The sequence below is a fragment of the Dinoponera quadriceps genome, unplaced genomic scaffold, assembly GCF_001313825.1.
Source record: "Dinoponera quadriceps isolate SergipeBrazil2010 unplaced genomic scaffold, ASM131382v1 scaffold2600, whole genome shotgun sequence".
Lineage (NCBI taxonomy): Eukaryota > Metazoa > Arthropoda > Insecta > Hymenoptera > Formicidae > Dinoponera > Dinoponera quadriceps.
Window position 1 is genome coordinate 169,204 of NW_014556795.1, and position 27,394 is coordinate 196,597.

The 27,394-nt window shown below is 39.8% G+C and overlaps 4 protein-coding genes across 4 annotated transcripts in view; 1 reads left to right on the forward strand and 3 right to left on the reverse strand.

Moving 5' to 3' along the window:
- Nucleotides 1-80: 80 nt before the first annotated feature.
- Nucleotides 81-1,255, reverse strand: LOC106748233 (COMM domain-containing protein 10). The gene is made up of 3 exons (XM_014626563.1): nt 1,016-1,255; nt 518-881; nt 81-378 (listed from the first exon to the last, which is right to left on the reverse strand). The coding sequence occupies exons 1-3, from the start codon at nt 1,045-1,047 to the stop codon at nt 178-180; spliced, it is 597 nt and encodes a 198-aa protein (XP_014482049.1). The 5' UTR covers nt 1,048-1,255; the 3' UTR covers nt 81-177.
- Nucleotides 1,256-1,532: 277 nt separating this feature from the next.
- Nucleotides 1,533-3,130, forward strand: LOC106748231 (probable methylthioribulose-1-phosphate dehydratase). The gene is made up of 5 exons (XM_014626557.1): nt 1,533-1,683; nt 2,025-2,119; nt 2,228-2,496; nt 2,700-2,901; nt 2,993-3,130. Exons 1-5 carry the CDS (start codon nt 1,651-1,653, stop codon nt 3,111-3,113), a joined length of 720 nt encoding a protein of 239 aa, XP_014482043.1. The 5' UTR covers nt 1,533-1,650; the 3' UTR covers nt 3,114-3,130.
- Nucleotides 3,131-3,296: 166 nt separating this feature from the next.
- On the reverse strand, nt 3,297-5,717 carry LOC106748229 (CWF19-like protein 1). The gene is made up of 4 exons (XM_014626555.1): nt 5,626-5,717; nt 4,699-5,373; nt 3,845-4,496; nt 3,297-3,614 (listed from the first exon to the last, which is right to left on the reverse strand). Exons 2-4 carry the CDS (start codon nt 5,310-5,312, stop codon nt 3,315-3,317), a joined length of 1,566 nt encoding a protein of 521 aa, XP_014482041.1. The 5' UTR covers nt 5,313-5,373; nt 5,626-5,717; the 3' UTR covers nt 3,297-3,314.
- The window catches only part of LOC106748232 (transmembrane protein C5orf28 homolog), a 55,252-nt gene continuing 33,549 nt past the window's right edge, over nt 5,692-27,394 (reverse strand). The window contains exon 3 of the mRNA XM_014626559.1: nt 5,692-5,760. Coding sequence (XP_014482045.1) covers nt 5,714-5,760 — 47 coding nt within the window. The 3' untranslated portion in view covers nt 5,692-5,713. The remainder of the gene's footprint in view (nt 5,761-27,394) is intronic.

The following is a 27,394-nucleotide window of genomic DNA, read 5'->3' on the forward strand; positions in this document are numbered from 1 at the left end:
TGGATTTATATCATGTATATATATATATAATTTATTATATATTATATATAATATATTATATATATTATATATTATATATATATATATATAATTTGTATAAAGATCGAAGAATCTATTTTTACGCGACCAGTTATTATCTATTTACAATAAATGTATACGCAAGATATATTGGTCTTATTAGTTAAGAGCATCTAATTGGGTCTGAATCTTTTCTAAATTGTAATAGAGACTCGTCAACTGCTTCTTGTCAAATTCCACAGTTAAAGTGGATGTTTTATCACCGGTAAGACCTAGTTGAAGTAACGCTACGGGTCGTGCATCTTTGGAAATCGTAGAGGACGACGATTGAACGTTCAGACACCAATTGATGTCTTTTACCTGGAGTAAATAAGTAATATAATACAACTAATTCTTTCCAATCTACCACGAAAAATGCAGATACTAATTAAGCTATAACTAAATACTTTTTCTTTATCTATAACCATATATAATCATCAGAATTACATATTAAACATACCTGTGTAGGAAAAATAGACTTTTGCCTCAGATTCTCCACAATGCCCTTTCCATAGGTCATCCATGCGTTTGTAAAGATCGATATTTTCTCATCGTCTATCTTCAAATTATCTCTCATAACTGCTTCCATGACAGACGGTTTGACAATATTACACGCAGCTTGTGTATAAATCGATGTTACGGTATCCAGTAAGAGAGTTAATTCATCTTTTGTCAAATCTAAAGAAACTAGCAATTTCTCTTCCTCTTCCTCACTGAATACCTTTGTATCGATACTAGATTGTAAGCTCTGACATATACGGTTGACTAGAAGCCGGAATTTGCTATTATCCACGCGACTCACTATTTTTAAACCTTGCTCTAGTCTGTTGGAGAGATGCAATCATTAAAGAATAACAATGATTAATTGTAGAAAATATTATATACATATATGTGTGTGTGTGTGTGGTGTGTGTGTGTGTGCATATTAACAATAGATATAAGAGTAAAATATACTTACTTTGGAGTTATACTGATCCAAGCAGCCATCATATATAACTTTGGCGATATTGTAATTCTTCTATATTATTTATACACTGCTCCTTTATGATATTTTATCTTTGTCATAGTACTAATTTACGTCTATCATTAAACATTGAAATACTAATATGCACTGGTCGCGTTGACGTTATAAATTCCTGTCAAAGGTTGTGTGTTATCTAGCATATTCGTGTGTGTGCAAGGAACATAATATGACATTCTAAAAAACATCAAAATAAGGTGGATTCTCGGCTATAGTAAGCTATAAGCTGTAAGAAATTGACCAGTCGCAGTCAAATGTGAGAAGAATAACGGATTGTGATTGGTCAATTTCTTGCGGCTCAAGGCCTTGTGTACAATGGAATTATATTAAGAATAAATATTAAATATTAAATACTAAGAATGTGAATTAGGAATAATGTGATTATATCTATTATTATAGGCCTGATCTAAGAAAAAAGCAGTATTCGTAATCCGATCTTACAAAATTGAATTGTGAACACTGCCCTTAGGTAGGTTGACGCATACTTACTTGCTGTTATCAACAGATAACGGGTGTATTTATAAAATGTTAGATTTTGATAATTAGGTAAAGTATTCATTTTACTAACAAAAATGTCAGAAGTTTACGATGCTAATTATGGCAAGGTACGTGCAAAATAATACTTGTAAATACGTATATAATTAAATATTTTTTAACTTTCATAAATACATAGATTTATTAATAAATTTAACGCACAATATCCAATTAATAAATCTAATTTTTATTTTCGAATAGCAATTCGTTAAACAGCTTTTGTTCTACCCATATGTGAATTAAGAGAATGATATATCTAAACGAACTCAGACAACACAATATCCAAAATCTTGTGTTTTTAAGACATGTCCCAATTTTGAGCATTGTGCTGTCTGGGTAGTATATTATATAAGAAATAATTTTTAGAATTGTACTCATCACATTATTTTAATAATGTTAACCTTTTACATAGGAGCACCCAAGAAATCTTATACCAGAATTATGCAGACAGTTCTATCATCTTGGATGGGTGACTGGTACAGGTGGTGGTATATCAATAAAACATGAGTTAGTATCTGCGATAAAGATGATTTTTCATAATAGTCCTGTTAATCTTGTATATTAGTATTACTAACGTATTATTAAAAGTAAGTACAATTAAACATTTTACTACAGGGATAAAATCTACATAGCTCCTTCTGGTGTACAAAAAGAACGTATGTTGCCAAATGATATGTTTGTACAAGATATAGATGGAAAAGATCTGGAACTACCACCATTAGAAAAGAAATTGAAAAAGTCGCAGTGTACTCCATTATTTATGTGTGCTTATTCAATGAGGAATGCGGGCGCTGTGATACATACACATTCTAAATTTGCTGTGATGGCGACACTATTGTGGCCTGGGAGAGAAGTTAAACTCACTCACCTTGAAATGATAAAAGGTACGCATATTAAGAACTTTTCCAATTATTGTAAATACGTTAGTTTGAACAATGTACTGACATTATTTGATATATTAAAACTTTGATAAGAATTTTTCTTGCTTTAAAAACTACAGTAAAATTGGAATATTAACCAAAAAAATAGTATTATGATTTAGATATGACATAAATCATGTTTAATGTAAACGGTCCCACCAATGCAGGAATATGGAATCAAAAAGAGAATAAATATTACCGCTACGACGAGGAATTGGTAATTCCCATCATAGAAAATACTCCTTTTGAAAGAGACTTGAGGGATAGTTTATCTGAAACTATGGTTCGTTATCCTGAAACTTGTGCGGTATTGGTACGCAGACACGGAATTTATGTCTGGGGTGATTCTTGGCAACAGGCAAAAACTATGTAAGCCATTCTTTTATTCAGATGTTTCCAATTGTTGTTTTTATATTGCGACAACGTATTTTCTTCGTTTTTGATTTCGTATTGTTCGTAGGACCGAATGTTACGACTACTTGCTGGACGTTGCAGTTCAGATGAAACAATGTGGACTAGATCCATCGCTGACTCCAAATGATCACGAATTAAAGTATCAGGCAAACGGTGTATCAATATAGTCAACGATTTTAGTATAAAACTAATCTTTTCAGATGATTTTGTTTGTGCCATATTTGTGTATATCTAAGCTATTTACACATTTTATACATGTATACTGATTGTTGATATATAAAAATCAAGGTACAAATAAATAACGGTTATAAACAGTACTTTGTAAGCATATATACATCATTTTAATAAAAAGATAGCAGTAAAAGTTCTCAAATGTCTATGTCAAAGGAGGCAAATTGTCTTCTAATTTTCTTTGCTAGTTCAACCTCTTCATTTTGACTCATATGGCAATCCTTCCAATCGGACCTATCATTGATGTCCAATATCCTGTCGGATGCTAATACTTCTCTGCCGAACTGCAGCGGAAAATCTTTCTTAATCCTATAATACAATATTTCTCCGCTTGGTAATTCTGCGTAAAAGTACAAGACGCCAGGTTTTGCGATTTGTTGCAAATTCGTGTGCGGAGGTAATTCCGATATTTTAAAATTATTACATTCGGCCAACTCCTGTAAAGAAAAATAATGACGTACATTAGATAACAGATATTGCATACAGTAATGCCAATGATGGCATCGAGCCACAGCGCACACAAACGTCGCGTGGCCGACGAGATAGCTGTAGTAATAGTCGTAGTTAACAATAGCTGTTGAAAAGGTAGAGACAGCAGATGCGTCTTAATGCAATTCACCCAATATACGTATATATCGTGAAGAGAAAGATAAAAATAGATAAGTACCTCAAACATTTCCTTCAACGCAGGTGCTTGATTTTTATGAACCGGCACTGTTTGCAATTGACAGTGGGACGTTTTGAAGTTCCTCTCGAAGAATACAGGTACTCTATCCGTGCTTTCATAGTACTTGGTTACTGCCTTTTTGTACAGATCCATCTCCTCCTTCACATTCTTCGGTAGAATCGACAGACTTTGATGATGCGTGATCGGCAGAATCAAGAAATGGTCTTCCACCAGACCGCCCTTAGCTAACGCCAAGTAAATCTCAGTGCCGACCGAAATGACGAGATGCTTCGACACCACCGGGCTGGACAAGCAGAACCAGCATTTCGACTGATCGAATTCCATCTTTGGCCTCTTATTGGGACCGTCATTCTGGTGCCACGATCTCTTTCCGCTCTCCTTCGAATCTACATCGTAGAAGAATTGCATGTGACTCTGCTTTTGTGATGTCGGGTCCTCGGAGAGCATAGATCTGGGAAAGGGGCTCGGAGTCTCGTCTGTCGTTTTCATAACTAAATCCGACAGCCTGGTTCGATCGACGGGAGTTAGATTCAACGCGTACAACCATTTCTTCTTATGAACGTTCATCACCGGCGCCAGAGCTATGAATCTAGTAGCTATTTCGATATTTCCTTCACCTTGACTTTGATTTCTGTAATGAGGAAATTTCAAGTAGCAATATTCGACAGCAATGCTGTCTCAATTGATTTGTAACTTAAATCCTCAAATTATTAAATGAATTAATAATTTTTCGTGTTCTATATGTATAATTTTTTACATATCAAGAATAACATCAGTAAGATATTGTTCTCTTGCGTTTACATGTTTAAAATTTGCTGAAGGGAGAAATTTACCTGTAAGGTGGCCGCTCATAATACATCCCTTCCAAAGCTGATACATGATATCTAGGTTTAACATGAGTAGCGAGCCAGGCAATTAATTTTGAACCTTGATATTTGTGTTTTGGGTTGTTCGGGTCAAGATTGATGATACCATCAGGCCATGGTGATGTCAGCAAAATGTCTACTCCACGAAAACTCGGTTGACCTTTTAAACAACTGTTCTTGATGCTTACAATGTCTTGTTCGTTGAAGCTTACGGATTTGTCCTCATCTGCGACTTTCTCAATTCCACTGAGGTACGCTATTTTGAGACCTGAACTAGCGGTATAGAGACCACGTTTGCCAAGAAAGGTCAAATTTTGGCATATCTCATATCCATCCCCATCGCTATAATGCTTCAAGTCCGATTCTCTGTTAGCTCCTATGATGTACGTAGGAACTGGGATAGTTTTTTCATGGGATGTATAAGGTCTCAATTCGGCATTATCTTTGCCAAAGAAATTGCCAACACATAGTAAGAAGTCAAATGGACCACTCTTCTTATTGATAGCATCCACTTTGGAGAACAGAAAATTAAAATGCCCCTCCACGTCCCCGCAGATGAGAACTTTCTGCTTGTCACTCATATCTATTAATGCAAGTTGTGTAACTAATTTTTCCTTTTTTTGTTTGAATTGTTCTTTCAACCTACAAATGACATTAATAATTATTAATGGTTACTTGACACACATTTTATTACTTGTTTAATTATACTATAAAGATACGTTTTAAATTATTTTTTTCAAGATTCTGAGCGTGCTTTATTTTTTTATTTTTATCCATTCTGTGTAATGAAGCGTTATATATATGAGGCTATGTAAAGATCATATAGGTTATCCACATTTTCTTAATAATATGTATGTATATTCTGAAACATATTTCTCTCTCTGCAGAGCTTACCTCGGGCCTCTTTAATGAATATTTTTTGATATTATGATATAACAATTCTCCAATACTTTCAGCTTAGGAAAATATACTTCAAAGAAATTTAGCTTTCGTTTACAGTATGTACTATCTTCTTTCGTATGTGCAACACTGTGAAACACATTTAAGTAGTTTAGGTCTGTTCTTTATAGTTGTGTTAAAGTGTGTTCATAGTCCGGTGTTATAATCACTTTAATTTCATCCTCAGATGCTGTAAGGACTATTTCCTTGGCTACATAGTATGTTAAAATAAATTTAAGATAATCTTACAGATAAAATCGTACTATAGGTTTGTTCATTTTAGCCGAACTAAATTACACTTTTTGCCTTTACAGTGGCAAATAAGTATATAATCTAGCGTTGAAAAAGGAAAAGAAACACCCAAAGTTCCAGTGCAGCACTAGTTCAACAAAATGAACAGACCTTATGAATACCGACTTAAAAATTATACACCATCTATGCTTAAAATAAGGTAGGTATATATTTGATATTTGGCGGCAAAAAGAAATAACAGAAAAATTATGAAATAATTTAGGAAGTGCAGTTAAGAAGAACAGACTTTTTATATAAAGCCCATAATCAGAAGTAACTAGGATTTCAATCGGTTGAGGTTTTGACTAGGGAACGTGAGTTGATGTATGACGAAGAGAGGAAATATTTGATTTGAATATTTCTCTTTCTTTTCAGTCAATCAGTAGCTGAAAGAACAAAAGTAGAAAACACAGAATAACAAATAATAATTATAGTGATAATAATAAATATTTAATTATATTATATTACTCGAAATAAAAATGAATGTAGAGAATAAATCAGAATTGACAAGTGATTTTCTTAATATAACGAGCCACTATGAATCTGCTGAAATATTTGATTTCAAGAATCAAAGCCTCCGATACGACTCGTGACCATTTCTACTTACAAAACAAGGTCTATTTTTTTTAATATTATGGCACAACATTAAATTATTTTATTATATTGTAACAATAAATTGCAAACGTAACAAAAGTATAATATAATTCTAATAAATAGTAGTCGATATAAATTCTCTTTATGATTATATATTCTCTTATGTGATATATAGTTATGAGTTAACTGTGAAATAGCGTGAATTTATTTTTATTATTTATCAATTTAAAATAGCAAGGAATTTTATTGTACTATCCCGAATTTTACCAAAACCATTTAGAAAGTAGTTTTCAGCTTCTAACAAGAAAAAGTTCCGGAAATTTTTGAAAACTGCCTACCTATTGTAACATAATGATTGATCATGGGTATCCTTTGCGAAGGAATGTCTTCATTGTTCGCTTTTTTAAAATATAGAACAGGTGTTGATGCCATTGTTACCTGACATTCAAGGACAAACGCATCTTCCAAGCTAATGTCGTAAAAATAAGTTTCGACGAAGACGCAAAACTTGGCGATTTCGTAAAAACTAAAAGTTTTGTTCAAATTTTAAATAAATGTGAATATGATAAACAAGTTAAATAACATAGAGCTAAATATATAACATATATATTAAAATATAAATAAAATTATAATTTATATTAATTATTATTCTTATTATTTAAGACATATTTTTGTGATTAACAGGGCGTTAAAAATGCTTAAAGACTACAAACGTGTTTGCAGACTGACGATTTTATAAAAAATTAAATTTTAACATAAAATAAGAAGACTAAAGGGGTTTACATAAAGGATAAGTTGATCATGCGTCTCGTTTCTATATTTATTGTGAGAAAAAATATAAGAAAAAGAATCGCAAAATGTTTCTTCTATAACATACATATTTTCCCCGAGTTTCAGTAAAATCAGAAAAACACCGCAATTAAAAAGCAGAAAAGTTTCACTTGAAAGTAGTCGAGGAAATTTTCGAGCATCTCGAGCATTTCGAGCATGTTATATTATTTTGTAATTATTCTCCACTGTGAGTGAATTAACTCAAATAACATGTTATTAAGTTTCCTGCAGTTATATGATATACTGTTCTTTGCGTAATAAAATTTTTAATAATCGATAATTGTAAAATCGAGTACGTAAACAGATGTAAGAGATTGTCATTACGACGAAATCAGCATTTATGTTTGTATTTCGACTATTACCGAAAAAAAAAACATACGGATTTACAGGACCATTTCTGACATCAAAATAGAGAGAGAAAACCTGTCTCTGTCGTTTTTGTCGGTCAATCACAACAATTGTTCTCTGAAAAATTCTAACATCGAAATTCTGAATAATGTATCAACTGCTTTAGTTGCATTTAACGCAATGTACCCCTGCGTTTCAGTCGCGCTTAGCGCTAAATGCGTTGTACGAATGCGGATCTATAAAAAGCACATTTCGGATAACTTCCAATGCTTGTCTTATTTTCATCCAGTTTCACAAATCATCACTGGATTTAACGGAAATTTGCAACAGCAGTACGAACTTTTATCGTTCCCCGATGCGAAAAATGCACGAATGGTTTCGCGTTAAAACATCCCCTTATTAAAAACGAGCGCGAAATCGAGAAGATGTTCGCGCGACGATACGGAAGAGGAGTGTGTCGGAGAGACGCAGACAGAGGAAAATCCGAAGAGTTATATATATATATATATGTATATATATATATATATATATACTGTATATATATATATATACATACATGCGCATATATATATAAATATATATATAATATATATTTCCACAAGGAGAGAGGGATACTTACACACAGATGACGTGGGGGCGTGGTCGAGTTGTCGGAGCTCGTGCCAATCGGGAGCGAGAGGCGTTATCCACGAATATAGTTTCGCTCTGGTGTGGTACATGAGCGAAAGTTGTAGCCTTGTGCGGCTGCGTGCCGCTTACACGCGCATTTTACAGAGGACAGCGTGGAGAGAACGAAGGAGAGAGAACAAGATGAGGATTCCGCGAAAACGAAAGAGAGAGAGAGAGAGAGAGAGATTTGTTCCGTCCGGAGACGAGGATTCTTAAGGGGTAAATCGCGGCGAAAAATAAATAAAGTAGTAAGACGTAAACACGCGACTCCATTAATGGAGGGAAAGAGAGAGAGAGAGAGAGAGAGAGTAACGGATAACGATGCCGAAGGGTGTACATATAGAGCCCCTTCAATAATGGGAACATACATCGCGTCCAACAAAAGCAGAGGCGTGGGAAAGAGAGAGGAGGTGGGGGAGGGGGGGAAGGAGGGAGATGTATGAAGGTGCGAAGAAGAGAAGCGGAGAGCGGGGGTGAAGGCAACAGATCGGTGCGACGACTGGTGGTCCACGCCTGGTGGGGAGTCCGGCGTGCACGGTGCATCCGGTTGTACGACCAAATACGCGCGGCGCCCGTTTAATGAAGCACACGTGCTACGGTCGCAACCGGACCAATTGATCACGTAGGTGCGTGCACACGCGTTCTGGATTCGTCGAACGCTCGAGGAAAGCTCGGTCGCGCGCATCTCAACCGTCCAGAGTGGCCATACTTCCAGCAGTACCTTCCGTTGGTACTTCCGCCGGCATCTCCGGCGGAAGAGCCGCTCGCGAACGGCGATCGTTCGGGAGATCGTGCGATTATTGGCCATCGTTCGCGCGATGGCTCGAGCGTTCGAGCGAGATTCAAGAGGAACGGAGCTCCTTCGTCGTCGTACGAATCGTTTTCAGCTGTGTTGAATGTTGTGAAGACTCCGTAACGCGTAGGAGATCGCGAGAGATGTGATCGGTTACGACTGTTGAGTTATTACCGCGGATTTCGCTGCGGATATTTTCGGCGAAAGAGGCGCGGATTGCAGGAAGTGCGGAAGGATCGCGTGGTCACGAAAGATAATCTTTCGGTCTCCCGCTCGGAATCGGATTTATGACGACATACAGAGAGCAAACTCGGGTAGAATCGAGAGATGATCAGAGAGAATCCCGAAAGTCTATACAATTTTCTCTTCGGCTTAGGCAACATAGTGAACTATGCAGCAAAAGTCTAATCTCCCGGGGCGAACGAAAGAAGAAGCTGCTGGGAATTGGTTACGTGCCTCCGCAGACGCTCGGGGTTTGATGGCGAGTCGAAGGTGCGATTTTAAAAGGAGTGACTTTTTCCGTTCGTCCGACTGTTGCTACGCAAAACCCGTCGGAAAGCCAGTGCAGCAGATTATAAAACCTTGAGAAACAGTTTGCCGAAATAACGTTATTTCGAGAGAGCAAATCGGGAGAAACCCAGTTGAAGTTGGGAAGACGGGAACGAGGTAAATGAAAGCGAAGGGAGAAGTGTGTCTATAACAATCGCAATAAATCAAGTTGTTAAGTTGTGAACACGATGAATGAGAGCAGGAGAGAAAGAGGGAACCGTCATTTCATTTCGGAAATCGGTTGCGTTTTCTATCGCACTATTTAAATGCGAATAAGTTACGGGAGGTACGTTCCGAAGAGAAGCGAATTCTGCAGGATTACCGTCAGTTCCGCCGGGAAAGATATCCCAGTATATAACAATATTAAGTGCGCGTAAACACACGAAGGTAGTGCAGGTAGTAGTACTTCAATGTGCAACGAACAATTGGTGTGTTAAAATGAACCGTACAATCCTGTAACCGAAGAATAAAATGTTGTAGTTGACATAATTGGCAAAAAAATGAGATCCCCGACAAGACTTTGTTTGAACAACCCGGCCCTGCCGACGGACTAAGGATTCGGGAGAACGCGAGGGGGTGAGAGTGACGGGCCGGGAATGACGAGGAACCTCGAAGCACTGCTGAAAATGTGTCAAGCATCGTCAGCTCGATAAAAGTGCACGTCTTCGGAGAAGTCGACCGTGCGGAAATCACTTTCCTGCCTAGGGAGACTAATTGCCTCTACCCTTTCTTCGACCCCCGAGGGCTCCAGTGAGAGGTCCGCTTTCATCAAAGGTTTGTAAAACGATCGATTCATTATACACGCAAAGAGGTGCGAGAATTGCGCGTAGCTGCTTGATACCGCGCGTGCAACTAATTTGAAGATATTCCACGTGAAGCAAAAAACGAATAAAATTATTTCGTTATTTAATACCGTTCCGTTCCGACCGACCGTTTTCACACGATTTGCAATTCACGCCTCGTGTACCAAAAACAGTGCACGATGTGGAAGCTTGATAAATGTGTTATGATTATTGGTTTATGGTTTTTTTGTGAATTGGACAGTTGTTTATTATTATGAAAGTTGAGTGTTCAAAGTATAAAATGGTAAAACCAAAAAATTGATGAATAACAAACAAAATATTGTGGAATACAACAGGACACATTAAAGAAATTATAGCTTGTTATGAGACAAATAAAATATAAGGCATTTTGCATTCAAAATCGAATGGTACGGTGCATTTTATTCGAGCCGAAACTTACGTTAACCCGCATTCGTCGATACTCGCGTAATATCTCCCTTCGATATCTTCGGCGTTTCGCACGAATCGTCTTTCGTAATCGTCATCGAAATCTTCGAATCGATGCGCGCACATTTACAAACCCTTTTCTCACATCAGCGTGAGAAAAAGGGATACAAAAACACTTGAGTCGATCGCCTAAATTGATTCTCCAAATTTCTCTTACGATTCTAATCAATTGAATAATTTGCTATCTATAATATATATATTTATAATAAGCGATTAATGAAACAACGACGGCAATGAGATATCATTATTCCCAGCGAATTTCGATTAATATTTGAAACGAAAATGATACACACAAAGTAAAAGTCGCAACGCGATTAACACTGATAGAAATTATTCACTGATAGAATAATAATTATCATTTTGGCATCACAATTATGTCATTTATTTCTAGTTTTTAAATAATAAAATTAGTAACAGTAATATGTACATAAAATTATTACCGCTGACATTATAGTAGCATTTACTACAAAAATGATTCTCCTGATTATAATCCCTTTACTTTATACACAATAAATATTTTTCTGCAAATAACAGTCTACCGAAATTGTTGTGTTACTTTAATAAGATGAATATGTTAAAAAGTAATACGTTAATGAGGTGAATATGTTAATTCAACATATATTTATGTACTTTTCAGCATATCCCCATGTTAAAGTAATACCAAAATTTCAGTGGACGGTTATTTGCATAAAACTTTTTATCGTGTAATTACGGCATTATAGTTGTAAATACGAAATATTTTTCTAGCGAAGATAAGAAGCGTTCTTTGCACGCGCCAGTTCGACTTTTCAATCTTATTCTGTTTTATTAGAAACCCAAATTAATTTTATCACGTCGCACGTGTAATTCGAGCGCGTGGATGCAAATAAATTGTTCGCTGAGAGCAGCATCGAATTTATCTCGATATTCAGTCACGGCACCCGCATGATCATTCACACGGCGCACAATAAACCTCTTCCCTTCCAATACTCGCCTGAGATTGATATTTCTTTTGGGAACGCGGTCTCACAATTATTCCGACCGAAAAATCTCAAGGCTCCGGCGTAATCGCTGCGACTGTTCTTGTTTAATGGCGTCAGAAACGAGAGAACGCATGCCGAGCTTTTTACGTTATACTTGCAGATAAAAAAATCTATCCGCAAAATGACACTTGCGATCGATTCAGGAAACTTGTTGAATTAGACGAACAATCAGTGAACAGTTGCGTTTTCTCGCTTCTGACGTTACTAAACAAGGGCGGTCGTAGCTACTCCGGAATTTTAAGCGCAAGCGAGTGTTGACAAATGTACGCCATTCTCTCACCTTTTCTCGCGAACTTAGCAGCTTATTACGTACGTATATAGAAATATCAGACGACAAGCGTCGTCCTGAATTACCTAAGAGCTGTTTACGCACGTGCCAGGATGTTGTAAGACGCGCAACCGCGCGCGCGGTTCATTCAATTATCGCTACCACCGTTACGATGGCGCTATTATTGGCCGTCGCGACCGAACCATTCATGAATTACTATTATTACTGCCGCTATACGTACGCGCGTCACGGTGCACGCTCACCTCCGATAACTCGCGGATTGACCCGATCGATCTTCCGACGAGATCGGCATTCCTAGATACAGAATTACGCGACTCCATTGTCTTTACACCGAAGGAGGGACTTGGTGACGATTCGTCAAGTGGAGAAAACGGCAACGACTTCTCGTCGATTCGGAGAAGAACGTAACTTTGTCTGGAAAACAAGAAACGGGAATACTCTTCGGGCCCGGTTAAACAAGTGAATTCAAACACGGGAGTCTGGGCATTCTCGTTTCAAGCGTGACAGTCGTAATTCGAGAGGAAGAGTTTGAAAATAAAGCATCGACATACATCTTGATGCGTTCGTAAGATTTATCGGGCTGCGTCGCGACAGCTGCTCCAGAAAGAAGACGCGAGAGAGTCCTCGCGCGATGCTGACGCTACGTGAGCGTGCGGAAGGGTGCGGTATCGGCCAGGATCACGGGCAAGGATCACGTTCGCCAGCGCGAACAAATCTTTCTCTCTACAAATCGCTCGGGGAAGCGGCACGCCCCTTCGCGGCTGCTGCGACGCGTTACGCGCCTTCCTATTTACTTTACACCGTTTTCCTTCTTGCTTTCTTTTTCGCGCCTCGCCGACGAAATGAGAATCCGGAGCGCGCGCGCGCGAGTACGGTGACTCGAAAATAGTCCGATCCATTCGTTTCACACGCGCCCAAGCCGCGCTCACCAACCCTTTTCGCCTGAATGGCGCTTTTAGACGTAAGAGGGTGACCATTTCCGATGCGTAGGGATATTTTAATAACGCGGAGATGCACGCGGCCGGAAGATTTACGAGCTTCCACGGTCGGAAATGTAGCCTTCTTGACCTTCGTTGGTTTTTTTACGATTATGGAGTTGCTCGACACTTAAATGGGAAGAAAATGGATCGAAGAGAATGAAATATTGCGAATCTAAATCAAGAACAAATTCCTACGTACTTATTGTTAACACCGATTTGTTTGATTTGATTTTCATTTTATTCGACATCACTTTAAAGAGCGTTTAAGGAGCCTCTTCTGCATCAATGAATTTAAGAGAGATACAAGGTGTCTGGTCTTTCGTGTCGGAACGCACACACAGAAAGATACATACGGTGTTCAAGTAAATATTGTTTCAAATATTTCAAGTTCATACATCCGCCAATATATCATAAGTTTATCATCAATATCAAATTTATTCAAAATCCTGAGTTCTAGTATAAGTTTCGTATTTCAGTTAAGAATATTAAATTAAGGGAAAAACTTGGGCTTGTTTATTTAAATTAACCGCGACTATTGGCCTCGCGATTTCGGCTTTGTCATTCTCATCCGTTTTGAAATCGCCATTCCGCTCGTTCGTTTTTCGCCTCCTGGGACCGTCGTCGAGCTCTCAGAACTCGACGGTATGAGTGAAATTTACTCGCGCGCGCGTCGCGCGTCTGGCAATTAAAATTTTTATCAGCGAAACGAAATCCTAGACACCGGCCTCCCCCTCTAGGAATAGTTGACGCGTCATCTTTTACAGCGTCGTAAAATCCGCGGGATACAGAGAGCGGCTTTGTCTCGCGGCACTCGAAAGCCACACGAACGTAAACGTGTCCGAGGGAATCACAATGTATAGCGCATTGAGCGTTTCTCATAGAACGGAAAATAGAGAAAGGAAGGAAATCTTTCCTTCGCGTTTACGCTCTCCCTCCGTTTATTGTCCCGGCTAATAGCGCCGAGCGATTCGATAGCGATTCGCCCGTCGGCCGAGCGAAGTACAGTCCGTTCTTCTTTCACGGAATGCGGCCCGTTTCGAAGAAATTTTCATAAGATGATTTGTTCGCTTTTCGTACGCCGATCGAACGCGACTCGCGATTTCGATCGTGACTCCGCTCCGGATGCATCGCTCGGATATCCGTAGCCTGTCCGTCGGTGGTCGAGGATCAGAGATGCCGCAAGTCGCAGCTGGAGCACGATCCACCCCGGTGACCGGATAGGTGAAGACGACTTAAGCGTTTGGACATATGTAGAAACACGAAACTTCCTACACAACCGCCGGACATCGTGGCTGTTCGATCGATATTAACAGAATGATCTACGATCTCGGGCGGTGAGTCGCCGACGGATCACGAATCTCCAATTTGCAATTTCCCAAGCGGGACAACATCCCGACGAATGTTGCTTCTACGAGCCGCAAATAGCCAGCGAGAAATCTGCACCAAATTCCGCGTATTACATCGAGTTGCGAATAAATGGACTCGATCCAAGTAAAAATTCGCTAAGGAGCGTTGCAGTCATTATTTCACTTGGATTCGATAAATATCAATTGAATGTAGCATTTTCCCCTTTCAGTGCTACATCCTAGTAATATTTGCTTAATTCAAGTGAAATAATTACACCGATATTTCTTAGCGAATATTTATTTTAATGTAACACATTTTTCTTTCGGCATACTGTCTATGTAACAAATTAAAATATTAAAATTAATTAACATTTCAGAATGCAACATCTCGCTCTACTCGTGATTCACAGAACGACTTTACTAAATGACTCATCTCCCCTGAATGATCCTCGATGATTTATCTTTATTTATTGCTGCGTATTTCTCTCTCTTTTACTATGATACTTGGATCTTCGGCATAACAAACGTCACCAGCCGAAAGAGAGCACGATTATAATAGACGTTCGCAAAGATGTACGTCGCGCGGCGAGCGAAATACATTTGCGATTCGACGATCCTTCCTACGAATCAGCACATCGTGCAATGACTCAGGAACGCTCTGACATGATATATCTCGAGCACGACGCAGTCTGTTGTGTCATCTTAGTGCACTCGAGCCGACTGGAGAACGATGTAGTGGACGATGAATACGGACGGAGATGCGACAAATCTTGCCGCTCGATCGAAAAGTGAATTTCACGGGAAAATATTGCCTTTCAACCGCGGACAGTATTTCGAACAGTCGACTTCGTCGTTAATCAGAGATCGTATTGCGCGAGATGCAGCAATGTTGCGGCAATGTTCCCTTAAATGCGAGGGGGTGCACGAGGATCTAGCGGGTAATCGTTAAGCGAACGATCCAGTGGCGGAGAGGGGGGGAGGGGTTTAGCATGCGCGTGATGGTGACAGCAGCGCTCGTTCCTCAAACGGATACCGCTCTGGCTGTGAGAAAGCCGCGTTACTCCCCGTACGCGTAAATCCCACACGACTAAAACGAACGTGGATGGGTGGGGGGATACGTGATACCGGGATGTCGAGGCACAAGACCGAAGTTTAGTTTTGCTTAAGACGACTTTAAGTTGTACCACTCGCGTACCCTGACCCGTCTCACCGCGGTGGTCAGGGACGATCCCGTCCGTATTTCGAGCGGTGGTCGGTTTTTCGAAAAATAAGTTCGCGCGTGACCGCCGACTAAGCGTCATACCGGTGTTTCGTGCGCAATCAACGTTTCGGATCCCATTCTATGAGACGTCCTACGGAATTTCGTACGCGATGAAACGTGAGTCCAATTTGCCGCACCGTTCCTTGAACGCACACAAACCTAAAGGACGCTCGCGAAGAGACCATGAGAGACGGGGATGCTTCTTCGTAAAGAAAATAATAAAATAAAATAAAGAGCGAAACATCAACGCGTGGTGGTATTTTTTTAAATCGGGAAACCGTTAATGATCCGTCGAGTTGCGTATCGGAGGATCGACGACTTCCGCGATAATCCCGCCAAATTGGCAGAGCGACCGGGTCCAAGTTCGTCTCGGCGGGTCGGCGCTCTCGTGTCAGCGAAATGAGAGAGAAATCGCGAAATAAAAGAACTCACCAGGGTCCAGGGGGAGCTCGGCGGAATAGTAAAAAGAGTATCGCGGGTCGCCACGGCAGTCAACCTCCGCCGGTGCTTATGGCACTTTGCCACGTGAGACTCGAAAATTCCGTCAGGCCCTTCGCACGATTTCGTCATCGTTTCACTTCGCGTTTCAGCGCGTTGCATACAGGCGACGGAAAGGTTATTACAGATTTCAAGATCGTTACACGTCGCGGGGAAACAACCGTTTGCGCGTCACAAATTACGAAACAAATTCAACGGAATAAAGTCCGATGTAATTCGTCATTTTCCTCTTTCCGCGTAATGTGTAATATTTCTACTCTAAAAAAAAACTGTTTGACATTTGTATAATTACTATAATTACATTGTGAAAGAGTTAGGAAATCATTTTTGTCGCACACACGGTAAAAAACATTTTATACTTGCGTTAAAATCGGTCCTTATTAAAAGTTTTGTGTTAAATCTTTAACATATCCATGTGTCAATTTAACATATTGTGTTTATGTTATCTCAATATTTTGCGTTCAGTCGATATTCGTAGATATATGCAAGACGTTAAAATAACACATTTTATACTTCAGTGTCGAGTAACGTGTTAATTCTGTGTTAATTTTTTACACAATATTTGTGTTGCTTCTCAATATATTCATTTTGTGTTAAATTAACACGAAAATTCGAGTGAACCGTTTGGGACGCGTGAAATGTGTTAAATTTAACGCGAAATTTTTTATCGTGTATAGACACATACAAAATTAATATTAATTCAAACTTATATAATTCTTAGTTTCAAAATATCGCACCTTTTATCCAATAATTTTTTTTCCCAATTCTAAAGATTGATTTTCTCCCTCTAGGAAAGCAAGTTTTATCTTCATATAAGATTACATATATTCTGTTTTACATATGAGAATACGAGTCTTGAATTAATACTAATTTTTTTTCCGTGGACTTAGTGATGTTAACTTGCATATTGCTAATGATATTTTTCTATTAAAACAACAAAGAATATAGTTGGCGCTGAAAGTGATCATAATTCTAGTAAGATCAGCGATTTCTTTCTGTCTGTGCAAGTATAGAAAATCATCTTTGATACATTAAAATTTCTTGTCGAGTGCCTTGTCAATGCTCTGCCTTGTATACTTTAACGTTGTTGCAAAATCAACAAAAACACATTTGTTTTGATTAATATTGTCACCATCGTTTCCGTTGTACACTTCCATACGACTTTCGTACGACTGTACTGTTACATTTACCTAGTAACAAGTAAGCACATCGCCAAATTTACAAGCAGCGCTTGCCGAGACGACTCGCAAAATTGAAGTATAAGTTCCACGTAGCATTTAAACGTACGATTTACTTCCAGTGCTCCTTTCGCAAAGGGAGTGCCCCCTTGTTTAGCGAACGAATCAGGAAGAACTACAACGACTTTTAGTGCATCGAGAATTGGAACGAGCTATCGGCGGTCTATACCTGCAATATCGGCCGGTAATTGTCGACTTGTGGATTTTCTCGCTAGTTTTCAACGGCCCGTAAATGTCGTCGTCTCAGATATCCGGGTTCTCGTACTCTCGAATTCTCCAAAGTCCCTGTTTATCCGATCAGTGGTCGCGATGCCGCCGTGCGTGGTAAATATTCGCGAATAAAATAATTGCGCACCTGCGCTTTGTGTGATAAACACGAGCGGTCGTTTCCCGAAATTACAATCGCGCGTGTCCGCGATACTTCAATTTTGCGAGTCGTCTCGATGCCTCCAAGTCGGCCGGCTCCTCAAGTCTGATTACGGTAGAGGATGCACCGTCAGCACAACAGACATCCTTGTTATCGTACTGGTCGTCCAAGGTTGCGTCGCTCGTGTCCACCTTATGAGTCGGGGAGACACGAGTTGTAACCTTGGATCGAGCGATTCGTCGCTCACGTCGATTTTCCGGCAACAAAACGACCGGTCCCGACTGCAGTCGACGCCCCGCTTGTTCGAACGACGAGCCGAAAAGACTTTCGCAGAATTTCTTCTTTCGCAATTTCACGCTTCCCACTGTCGCACGATCGCGAGGCTTGGCGAGAGACAGTCCAGTATTGGCATTCGTTAAATCGTGCTTCATGAATGCAGATATTTGTCAACGTTTACTCTCAAGGAACAGCCGTGTTCGCACTTTCCGCTACGAATTAATAGCGCACGTGGCAGACAATTGATTTCTTCTCTCGATGAACTCGATTGGGAAGCTACGAGGTCTGGAACGGCCAGGTACCTTCTCACCGGCTGCTCCATTCTGCGAGATTCCACGAGACGAGTCGTGGTTTACTGGCGAGTCGAATGGCAAAGGCGGACGGTGACTCGAAAAAACGCACCGGCACTCCCTCGTCTACGCCAATAAATTCTATTTCGCGTTACTTTGCCGCGAGCCGCCGCGCGACGGATATTACGTCCTTTCCCCGTACCCTCTCTCGTCGTATTTCATACCTCTCTGTGATTCTTTTTTCTCCCTGCTTCTTCTTTTGCTGGGCGTAAGATGGTCGCGCGACCGATAGCGCGAAAAGTGCACGCGCGATACCGGGGATTTGAATGCTCGACGTCCATTCTCACCGATTAATCGTTGGGTCGGGAAGACGCGCGATTCGTAGCGAGTCGCAGGGATCTAAAAGCTGTTTGTCTCTCCGGCAAAATTTCAAATATTTTTTTTCTATCACGGTGCATTAAGTTTGGTTTTGTGCAACGGATCACGGTTAATAACGCAACAACTCGAGAGATTCTGGAGTGTTTAAGCGACAAGTTACATGAGCGGCTGCAGGGTCCGTTAACCGAGGATTAACGCATCTTTCGCACAAGTGACATCTTCTTTCGCCGTAAGGTCGCTGAATTATGGACGGACGGCGATTGAGCCGCGCGTCAGTCTCGCTGGAATCGGTCGGACCGCGAAATTAAGGGGAGTAAATACTTGACGCATTCCCGATGCGTCTCACAGTCTTTACGGCTTATTATCACCTCCACGCTTTTACCCTTTCGCCCCGTGTGATACATCAACGTGACGGCGGACGCAAAGCAAAGCGAGGAAATAAATTCGCGGACGGATTCGCGTCGATTCCGCGAAGGGAAAATTACTTTAGTCGCGGGTCGCCGGTACGGTAATAAGTGTGTTTGATAAACAGGATGACACGGGGAACAAAGGTGATTTTCTTCCTTCTTCTTTTTGTTTCCTTCCAAAGAAGCGAAAAATGCCACGGAGACATTTAATTAATTGTAAAAATGACGAAGAATAATTTTTCAATAAGACTCGATCTGCAATAAATATGTGCGCTTTAATAGAAGAAGATTATTATTTAATTTATTTTCTTACAATAATATATATTTATTTATCATTTTATTAATTATTATGTAGAACATATATAGAGAACACGTACTTGAATTCTTTCCGGGGAGAACGAAATCGACCCGATATCGATGAATTGAATATCGCAGTCGAAATGTATTCTGTGAAACGTATTGATCTACACGAGAGAGGGAGCCTATTTCGTGTTATGACGAAAATATTATAATCGACAAAAATTGTATTACATCGTAACGAACGCGGTGTGTCGAATATCGCGGAATTGAACGAGGTTAAAGAATGCCGACGCGCGATATACGTTGCGTTCGCGTTATTACGAACGTTATTAGGCCGTAATTTAAGGCACGTCGATCTGGCGATTAGGGCCGGGACTAACACGCCATTATTTTACAGCTTGGCTTTCGGCCAGGTGACCCGACTTGCCCGGTAATTCGTTGACGTTACGGCCATTACGAACGCTTTTCTTTTTTTTACTTCGTTTCTTCCCGCGCGTTCGTCCCTTCGGTCATAAGGGCGTGACGGAACTCATACGCGTGTCATCTCGAAAGGATTTCTCGCGCGCCCCGCGATATATATGTCGCCTCGAAGTGCCCATCTTTGCTTCGTTTTCTTCTCTAATCAGCGAGCAGTTTCTGCTGCTAATTTTTTCTTCCATAAATTCACTTCAATTTATCGATTCAATCAGTCGTAAGCGTCGTCGTGAAGCCACGATCTTTCGGAAACAAGGGAAACCACAGACGCGACGTTTGAAGGTCGCGCCGGCCGGGACCTCGAGCGTGACAGCACTCGCGCGAATTCGCGACTTATCCGCGACTAATTTGCATGCAATCATCGCGAATGATTTGTATACGGCGCGAGCACGGATAGCTTTATCTCGGCCGGCGGTGATAATACCGTGCAAAAATGGATAATTGGTGCCGAGCGTGTTTTCCACTTGGGCACGTACGGCCGCGGATGATGTCACACGCTTCGTCCTTTACAAAAGTATACCGCGAAAGCTGTTCATATGTGCTTGCACGCGTACGCATGGTACATACGTGCGCTTTTCCGACAATGCATGACGCAGCACGCGTGCGTCGGCTCGATACGAAAACGAGCTCATTTGATCTGCGCGCAGCGACATTCTGATTAAAGCGGCGGTAAAAGCACCACGTTGGCCGCGCTTTAATCAAGCTTTCATCTGGAAAAATTCGACGCTAAAAGGGTGACTTTCGCCAAACATTCCGATTAATCGAATCGACGATGCATGACTTTTTCGTGTCTCCCGATATGCTCGCTGACACACGGAGAAGAAAATCTCGCTGGAACGGCATATTGTTAATATAATGACGGAAAGACTTGTTGCACGGAAAAGAATGATTTTGCCGTTGTAGTGAAGCATTATTGCGGCAACGATAAAATTTAGCTGGCATAAAAAATTCATATTCTCAATAAATCTTTTTACTTTCACTATATCAACAAACAATTTGTTGTTCCAGCGGTTTCTCTGTGCATGCTGTGTAATCGTGGCCGTAAAGATTGTCATAACTTTCCTGCGACGTGCGTTGAGATACAGCAACTCCCCGATTTAGTAAATGGCAAGGCACGCGAACATATAGAATTGACATCCGTTGTACAGGTATAGATCGAGGTATAAACGGTCGATAACCGGTCTGACGTTTTGAACAGCCGCAGTCTGCGTGGCGGCCGCTTTAATTTTTTCCCGGTGCATCGTCGCCGTCCATTGGGAGGCCATTTTAAAAGTTGCTTAAAGCACGTATGGACGATCAGTCACACTTAACGTCAAGACCAGAGTGACTTAGTTTAGGGCTGTTTAAGGGTGGGCTATTCGTGTATGAAAGGACAAGGGCTTCGCTCATTCGGCAATCCAAAGGGGTCGCTACTGCCGTTTTTACCCTCCCTATCCTTTCGACAATATCGCGACGAAAGGGCTTTCATCCAACCAGCCATCGTCCCTATCCTTCCCCCTTCCAAGATGAAAGTAAGCTCATGTCGAACAATATAAATTTTCTTGTTTTTTTTTTCAGCCGAATGATATCTTTTATTTCACGCATAAATATAAAATATTAGGTAAACCGAAAAGTAATCAAAATTTTTTTTTGTTGGCGAAAAACATTTATTTATTAAAGAAATCCTACATTTTAATCAACAAAATAATTTCCATCATTTTTTAACACCTTTCGCCAGCGTATAGGCAGTTGTTCGATTCCTTTTTTAAAAAAGTCCTTCGATTTTGCATTGAAAAACTTTTCCAAGTGCGTTTTCACTTCTTCAACATTGTTAAAGTTTTTACCTCTTAATGTATGCTCTAACGATCTGAAAAGGTGGTAATCCGACGGCGCGAGATCTGGTGAATAAGGATGAGGTAAAAGTTCCAATCGAAGCTCCCTAATTTTTTCCTGTGTTATTTTTACAGCACGAGGCTTCGCGTTATCGTGTTGAAGGATTCTTTTTTTGTAATTGACCGAAACAGATCGTTTTTTTAAGAGCTCTTGCTTCATTCGCTCGAGTTGTTCACAATACACTGTCGCTGTAATGGTCTGACCAGGTTCAAGCAATTCACAGTGTATGATTCCTGAAAAATCTCACCACACACAAACAAGGACCTTCTTTATTGTTAGTGATGGTTTAGGTGTCGGAATAGGTGCTTCTCTGGGAGAAAGCCATTGTTTTTTTCGTACAGGATTATTGTATAGCACCCACTTCTCATCTCCAGTTACAATTCGTCGCAAAATCGGATTGGTTTCATATCGAGACAAAAGATACGCGCAGATTGTAAGCCGTTGATAGAGTGCCGTCTCTGTCAATTCAAGAGGAACCTAAATTTCTTGCCTATACACTTTTCCTATGCAATGAAGATAATCCTGAACTGTAAACCATAGACAGCCGATCTTTAGTGATAATTCCCTAATAATTTGACGAGGATCTGAATCCACCATCGCCCTCAGGACATCATCATCTAATTTTTGAGGTCGTCCATTTCGTTCAACATCTTCAAGATTCCTATTTCCATTTTTAAACTTTTTAAACCATCTATGACACTTGTTTAATTTTAGAACATCGCCGTAAGTGTCGTTAATTTTTTTCACTGCTTCGTTTGCCTTCAATCCTTGATCGAACAAAAATAGCATACAATGACGTAAATGTCCTTCTTCTATTGTTGGCCTTGACATCTTTCCTCCTTATTAGAACAAAAATTTTTTAACCGAAAAATAGAATTTACAACCAAGCTTGACCGTAGCAACAAAACTTATGTGTTTACCGGAGCGTGTCTCCGCACAAACTGACTGTGAATGAACACATCGAAAAAATTTCGATTACTTTTCGGTTTACCTAATATATGGGAAAATATCTACCGAGCAATATTAATTTTATATTGTTCTCTCTACTATCATTGTGTCTGGATGAACACGAATCGGTATATGATTCATTTCCTAAATAGCGCAGACCTCCAAAGGACGTCCTAAAAACATCCACAGGACGTCCTACATCCTAAAGATGTTTCTAAAGAGCTCCCTGGAATAAAGTGTGCTATGTGGGTTCTTTATTTTAACGCTTCTATCTTCTTTCTGTGGCTATTTCAATTAATAAAGTTAGAAGCGAGAAAATACAAAAGGGGAGGAACTTCAAGTAAGTTACGATAGAAGGAATAGCGAGTATCTTATCGTGCGATAAGGGCTTTACACTTTCGTTACGTTTTCACGCATGACGCGACCTTACCCTTCAAGCGTAAAGTTTTACTCTCGAATGTAGGGTTGTTAAAAAGCAGGACTCGTTATTACACTAATTGCCGTCCGAAACTTCCATCGGCGAATAGCAATTGTGTATAAGATTCGCAAAGAAGGAAAGTCGACGACACTAAAGGGATAAAACAGACATCATTTTTTTTTCCTTTTTTCACATACTTTTTTATTTCTTCATATCTATTAGAGTTATCGTCTGATAAATGAAGCGAATTCAGTTCAATCGAGTTGGAACTTTTTTCTGTTCTATATCTTCCTGTACCAATTAATGAATCTCTTCGACGCAACATTAACTTTTCCTTCTTACTTTATCCATATAAACGTAAAATGAACTGAAGTCTACGCTGCGATGTCGACTTCGGGTAGGAATTTTTCCCTGTGCCGACGGAAGATATCGTTAGGTTCGTTAAAGACGTCTGTTAAAAGTGAAACATGGCGTGCGATAGCGTCGAACGATTCGGCCCGACTCTCGTCTCCATGGCGTGTCGCGGATCAGTTCTCGCGTTACTACGTCGCGATGCTGGCGTCTAAACACAGGCTCGAATTCACGATCGATAAACTACGTGACCTATCAACACTGGCGTTCTCTCGCCCTCTCCTTTTTCAAAGTACAACAACAATACACTTAGTTGCATGCGTTTGAATCGAGCAATAATGAACAGGATTTGTAGCCTATTTAACTCCGTTAGATTCCGATCTGAGATAATCTTTATTCCCGCACGTCAAAGAGGAAATCGGCAAAAATAGTCTTAATAATCATTTGTTGATTTGGATTTTTATGAAATCCCAAATATCTCTCTCTCTCTCTCTCTCTCTCTATCTCGCTACTTTTATTTTCATTTCTATGCTTCACCAAACTGTCTCATCATTCTTATGTTATTTTGAAAGAAAGAAACCCCATAAAGAAAATATTCTTTTCAAATTTGGGTTTTTTTCTTCATACTTTGATCTTTAACACGTTGACCGTCACATTGAATTCATGTGTAAACCCCACTCGATAAATCTACACTGAGAAATGATTTTGGTTAGATCTATTTAACAATGGACAATCAAAATGCATTTGTCCATTGTCAAGTAGGTCCAAGCAAATTCATGTTTCAGTGTAGCGTGTTATTTTTATATATTCTATTGCGATATTTTGTATTTTCTATTCGACACTCTTATAAATATTTAGTAAAATCATTCCTAATCAAATAAATAAAATCAATACTCACAAATAGGTGGCAAATGGGGAGAAGGGTTTCATTGAATTTACCTGGCAATGAACAAAGCAAATGCGTTTTGGTTGAAGAAAAGAAGATTTGTAATTATAAAAACGAAACGTTCGTAAAAGCCGGAAATTCTATTTCTTTCGACAAAAACGCGTTTGGAATCAGGTAAATCCGACCTGCACTTTTTTCCGTGCAGGTCCCCTGCGAAAACCCCCACGTTGCTCCGGTATAACATGGCGGTCAACGTTAAGCTGTGCTCGAAAGAATTCGGAGAATTAGGAGAAGGATTTCCTGTCGAGACCAGACTGGAAATCTTCCGCGCAGAAAATAATCGGCCATAGTCGAAGGAAAGTTTTCGCCAAGTTCCGGAGGAATTCTCACGTTCATCGGAATCCTCGTTGTCGCGAAATGTTTTCTCTCTTGCTCCGGTAACTTCGCGCTGTTTTAACGAGCCAGCTGCAGCTGCAACATTCGTGCTACGCGACGCGTCGTTGATTTTTAAGCGAGCCGCGTTATTTCCTTTTGGGCTCTCCGCACGTTCTCCGTAAGAGCAGATTTGTCGCGAGACGGCGTGCACGAAAGACGCGTGGAAATTCGAGTTGCGCGTGTAGAATTGCGGGTTGCACGCGCTGTGCTGCGTCGATGTTTGCCGGTTCGCGAGCAACATTGTAAGTAAGCGGAGTACGCGCAAAAAGACCGGGAGAAAATAGGAGTGACAAAGTCGCGGGTTGTACCGTCTACGTGTCGGAGTAAGACGCGCACAATACGTAGATATTGCCACCGCGACATTGTTAACTTTTAAAGAATAAAATTATAACCGAGGGATAACAAAGAGACAGAATAAATCTAGGCTAGATTTTCAATGGGGAGGTTGGCCGTGTCGTTTGTCAAAAGTGACAATGGAAACGACAGCCGGTAGCCTATTGCGGCTTTCTTTGAAGAACGAAATATAACGTCTATCTTTTAAACAATGAAATACCTTCTGATCCACCGAACTATTTTTGCAAATATAAGCAAGTTGAGCGCAAGAAATGTTGGAATTTTCGTTCGGACGAATGTATGTGCGAATTAATTTTCCTAAAGTTTTCTTATAATTAGGATAAAAATAGAATTCTTAGTTGGTATTGTAATATGCTACACTTATTTGGAATAAGTTTGAATAATCTGATCTGAATTTAAGCTATATTCAAAAATTAAGAAAAGATGCAGTTATTTTGTTATTTAAAAAAATAATTAAATATTTACACAATAACAATATAAAAACAAATCAAATATATACATATATAATATTCATTTTGGTCCAATGTAACAAAATTATATTTTTACACACATATATATTTGATTTAATATAGATTAAAATTACATCGCGCAAATATGTTGTTATATTGTTCGTATATGTTAGAATATGTAATATATTACATATATCTCAACATATAATTTTACATATATATTTTGCCATAGAGGATAGTTGAAAATGTTTGAAGAATTTCCACACGGATTGTTATCGATACACACGCTATCGGACAGTACGTTTCATCGATTCTCCTTGATGTATTAACGTACTATAATTAGTGAGTTGCAGGGATGGTTGGTAAGATTGGATCCGTCACTCGGGATCATACGTGGTCAGCACAATGCGAGAGAAACACGGCGCGAGCGCGGTTCCAAGTATCCCCGAGTGCCGGCCGCGCTCCACATGCGAGTGCACGCGAATGTAACGCGAATGCAGCCGGAATTATCTGTCCGAGGAATGCGCGACGAGAGAAGAACGATACAATTATCTACGTATAAACTACCAGCGATACAATTGTCCAAGCATATCGTATTCTGGATACCTCGAGGAGAAAGCGCGCGCGATCATTTGATCAATTTCCATGTTATTCTTGAATCGCGAATTCAAAGTTAACATGTCCACTCGTGAACATTTCATCGACAGAATTAATTAACGTCTTCTTCGCGCATTCCTTAATAACATTCAACGTTTCATGTATCTTGGTAATTAAATCTAAGGTTAAAATGCCGTCGTGTAAAAATTAAATTCACGCGAAATTAATTAGAAGATAAATTAATGAATTTACGTGGGATAAGCGACTTGTTATCAGGCTTTCTTAAATCCCCTAAGCTTCGTTCATCAAACCAGCATCATATAGCGTCCAGTGCGATAACAAACCGTATGTCGGCCAATAGCACCAACGAGGTGCATTAAAAATCGTCAGTCTCAAATGAATTTTCGTGACTAACAGAGACTAAAGGGTTTGAAAATAATCAAAGAAGAAGGATAATATTATCTGCATGTTTTAGTCATTCGATATAAATGCCCGTAATTTAATGTGTGTAATAAAATTTAATTTGACAGTGTATATATGACAACACAATAGAAATTAATTAATTTTTTACAATTTACAATTATCTTGATGTTGCTCGCATACGAACTTATGATGAAACTTATTAAATATTCATGTGAAACTGCATTTTTGCGGTTATCAATTTACGCTGACTCGACAGAAAATATACCGGCGGGAGATAATCAAACAGCGAAGTATTTTTCGCACGCGCTAAATGCCGTAAGGCTGGCCGGTCTTTACATTTACCTCGTCGATGATCGGAGCCCAGCGAGATGAATTGCAATTACTCGTCGCTCGCATCCAGACGATGCGACGAAATACGGGAGATGAAATCCGGCGATTCGATTGTTTGTTCTTTTGGTGCGACACGGCGGCTAACGGCACGGCTATTTTCGGCATATACAA

Bases quoted from the DNA above. Each gene is read 5' to 3' on its own strand.
- LOC106748233 (XM_014626563.1), bottom strand. From the start codon at position 1,047: ATGATGGCTGCTTGGATCAGTATAACTCCAAA. The intron at 882-1,015 runs GTAAGTATATTT...TCTCTCCAACAG, and splicing joins TGGATCAGTATAACTCCAAA to ACTAGAGCAAGGTTTAAAAA. The intron at 379-517 runs GTATGTTTAATA...TATTTACTCCAG, and splicing joins AGTCTATTTTTCCTACACAG to GTAAAAGACATCAATTGGTG.
- LOC106748231 (XM_014626557.1), top strand. From the start codon at position 1,651: ATGTCAGAAGTTTACGATGCTAATTATGGCAAG. The intron at 2,497-2,699 runs GTACGCATATTA...CCACCAATGCAG, and splicing joins TCACCTTGAAATGATAAAAG to GAATATGGAATCAAAAAGAG. The intron at 2,902-2,992 runs GTAAGCCATTCT...TATTGTTCGTAG, and splicing joins TGGCAACAGGCAAAAACTAT to GACCGAATGTTACGACTACT.
- LOC106748229 (XM_014626555.1), bottom strand. From the start codon at position 5,312: ATGAGTGACAAGCAGAAAGTTCTCATCTGCGGGGACGTGGAGGGGCAT. The intron at 4,497-4,698 runs GTAAATTTCTCC...TCCTCATTACAG, and splicing joins TATGAGCGGCCACCTTACAG to AAATCAAAGTCAAGGTGAAG. The intron at 3,615-3,844 runs GTACTTATCTAT...TTTTCTTTACAG, and splicing joins CGTTGAAGGAAATGTTTGAG to GAGTTGGCCGAATGTAATAA.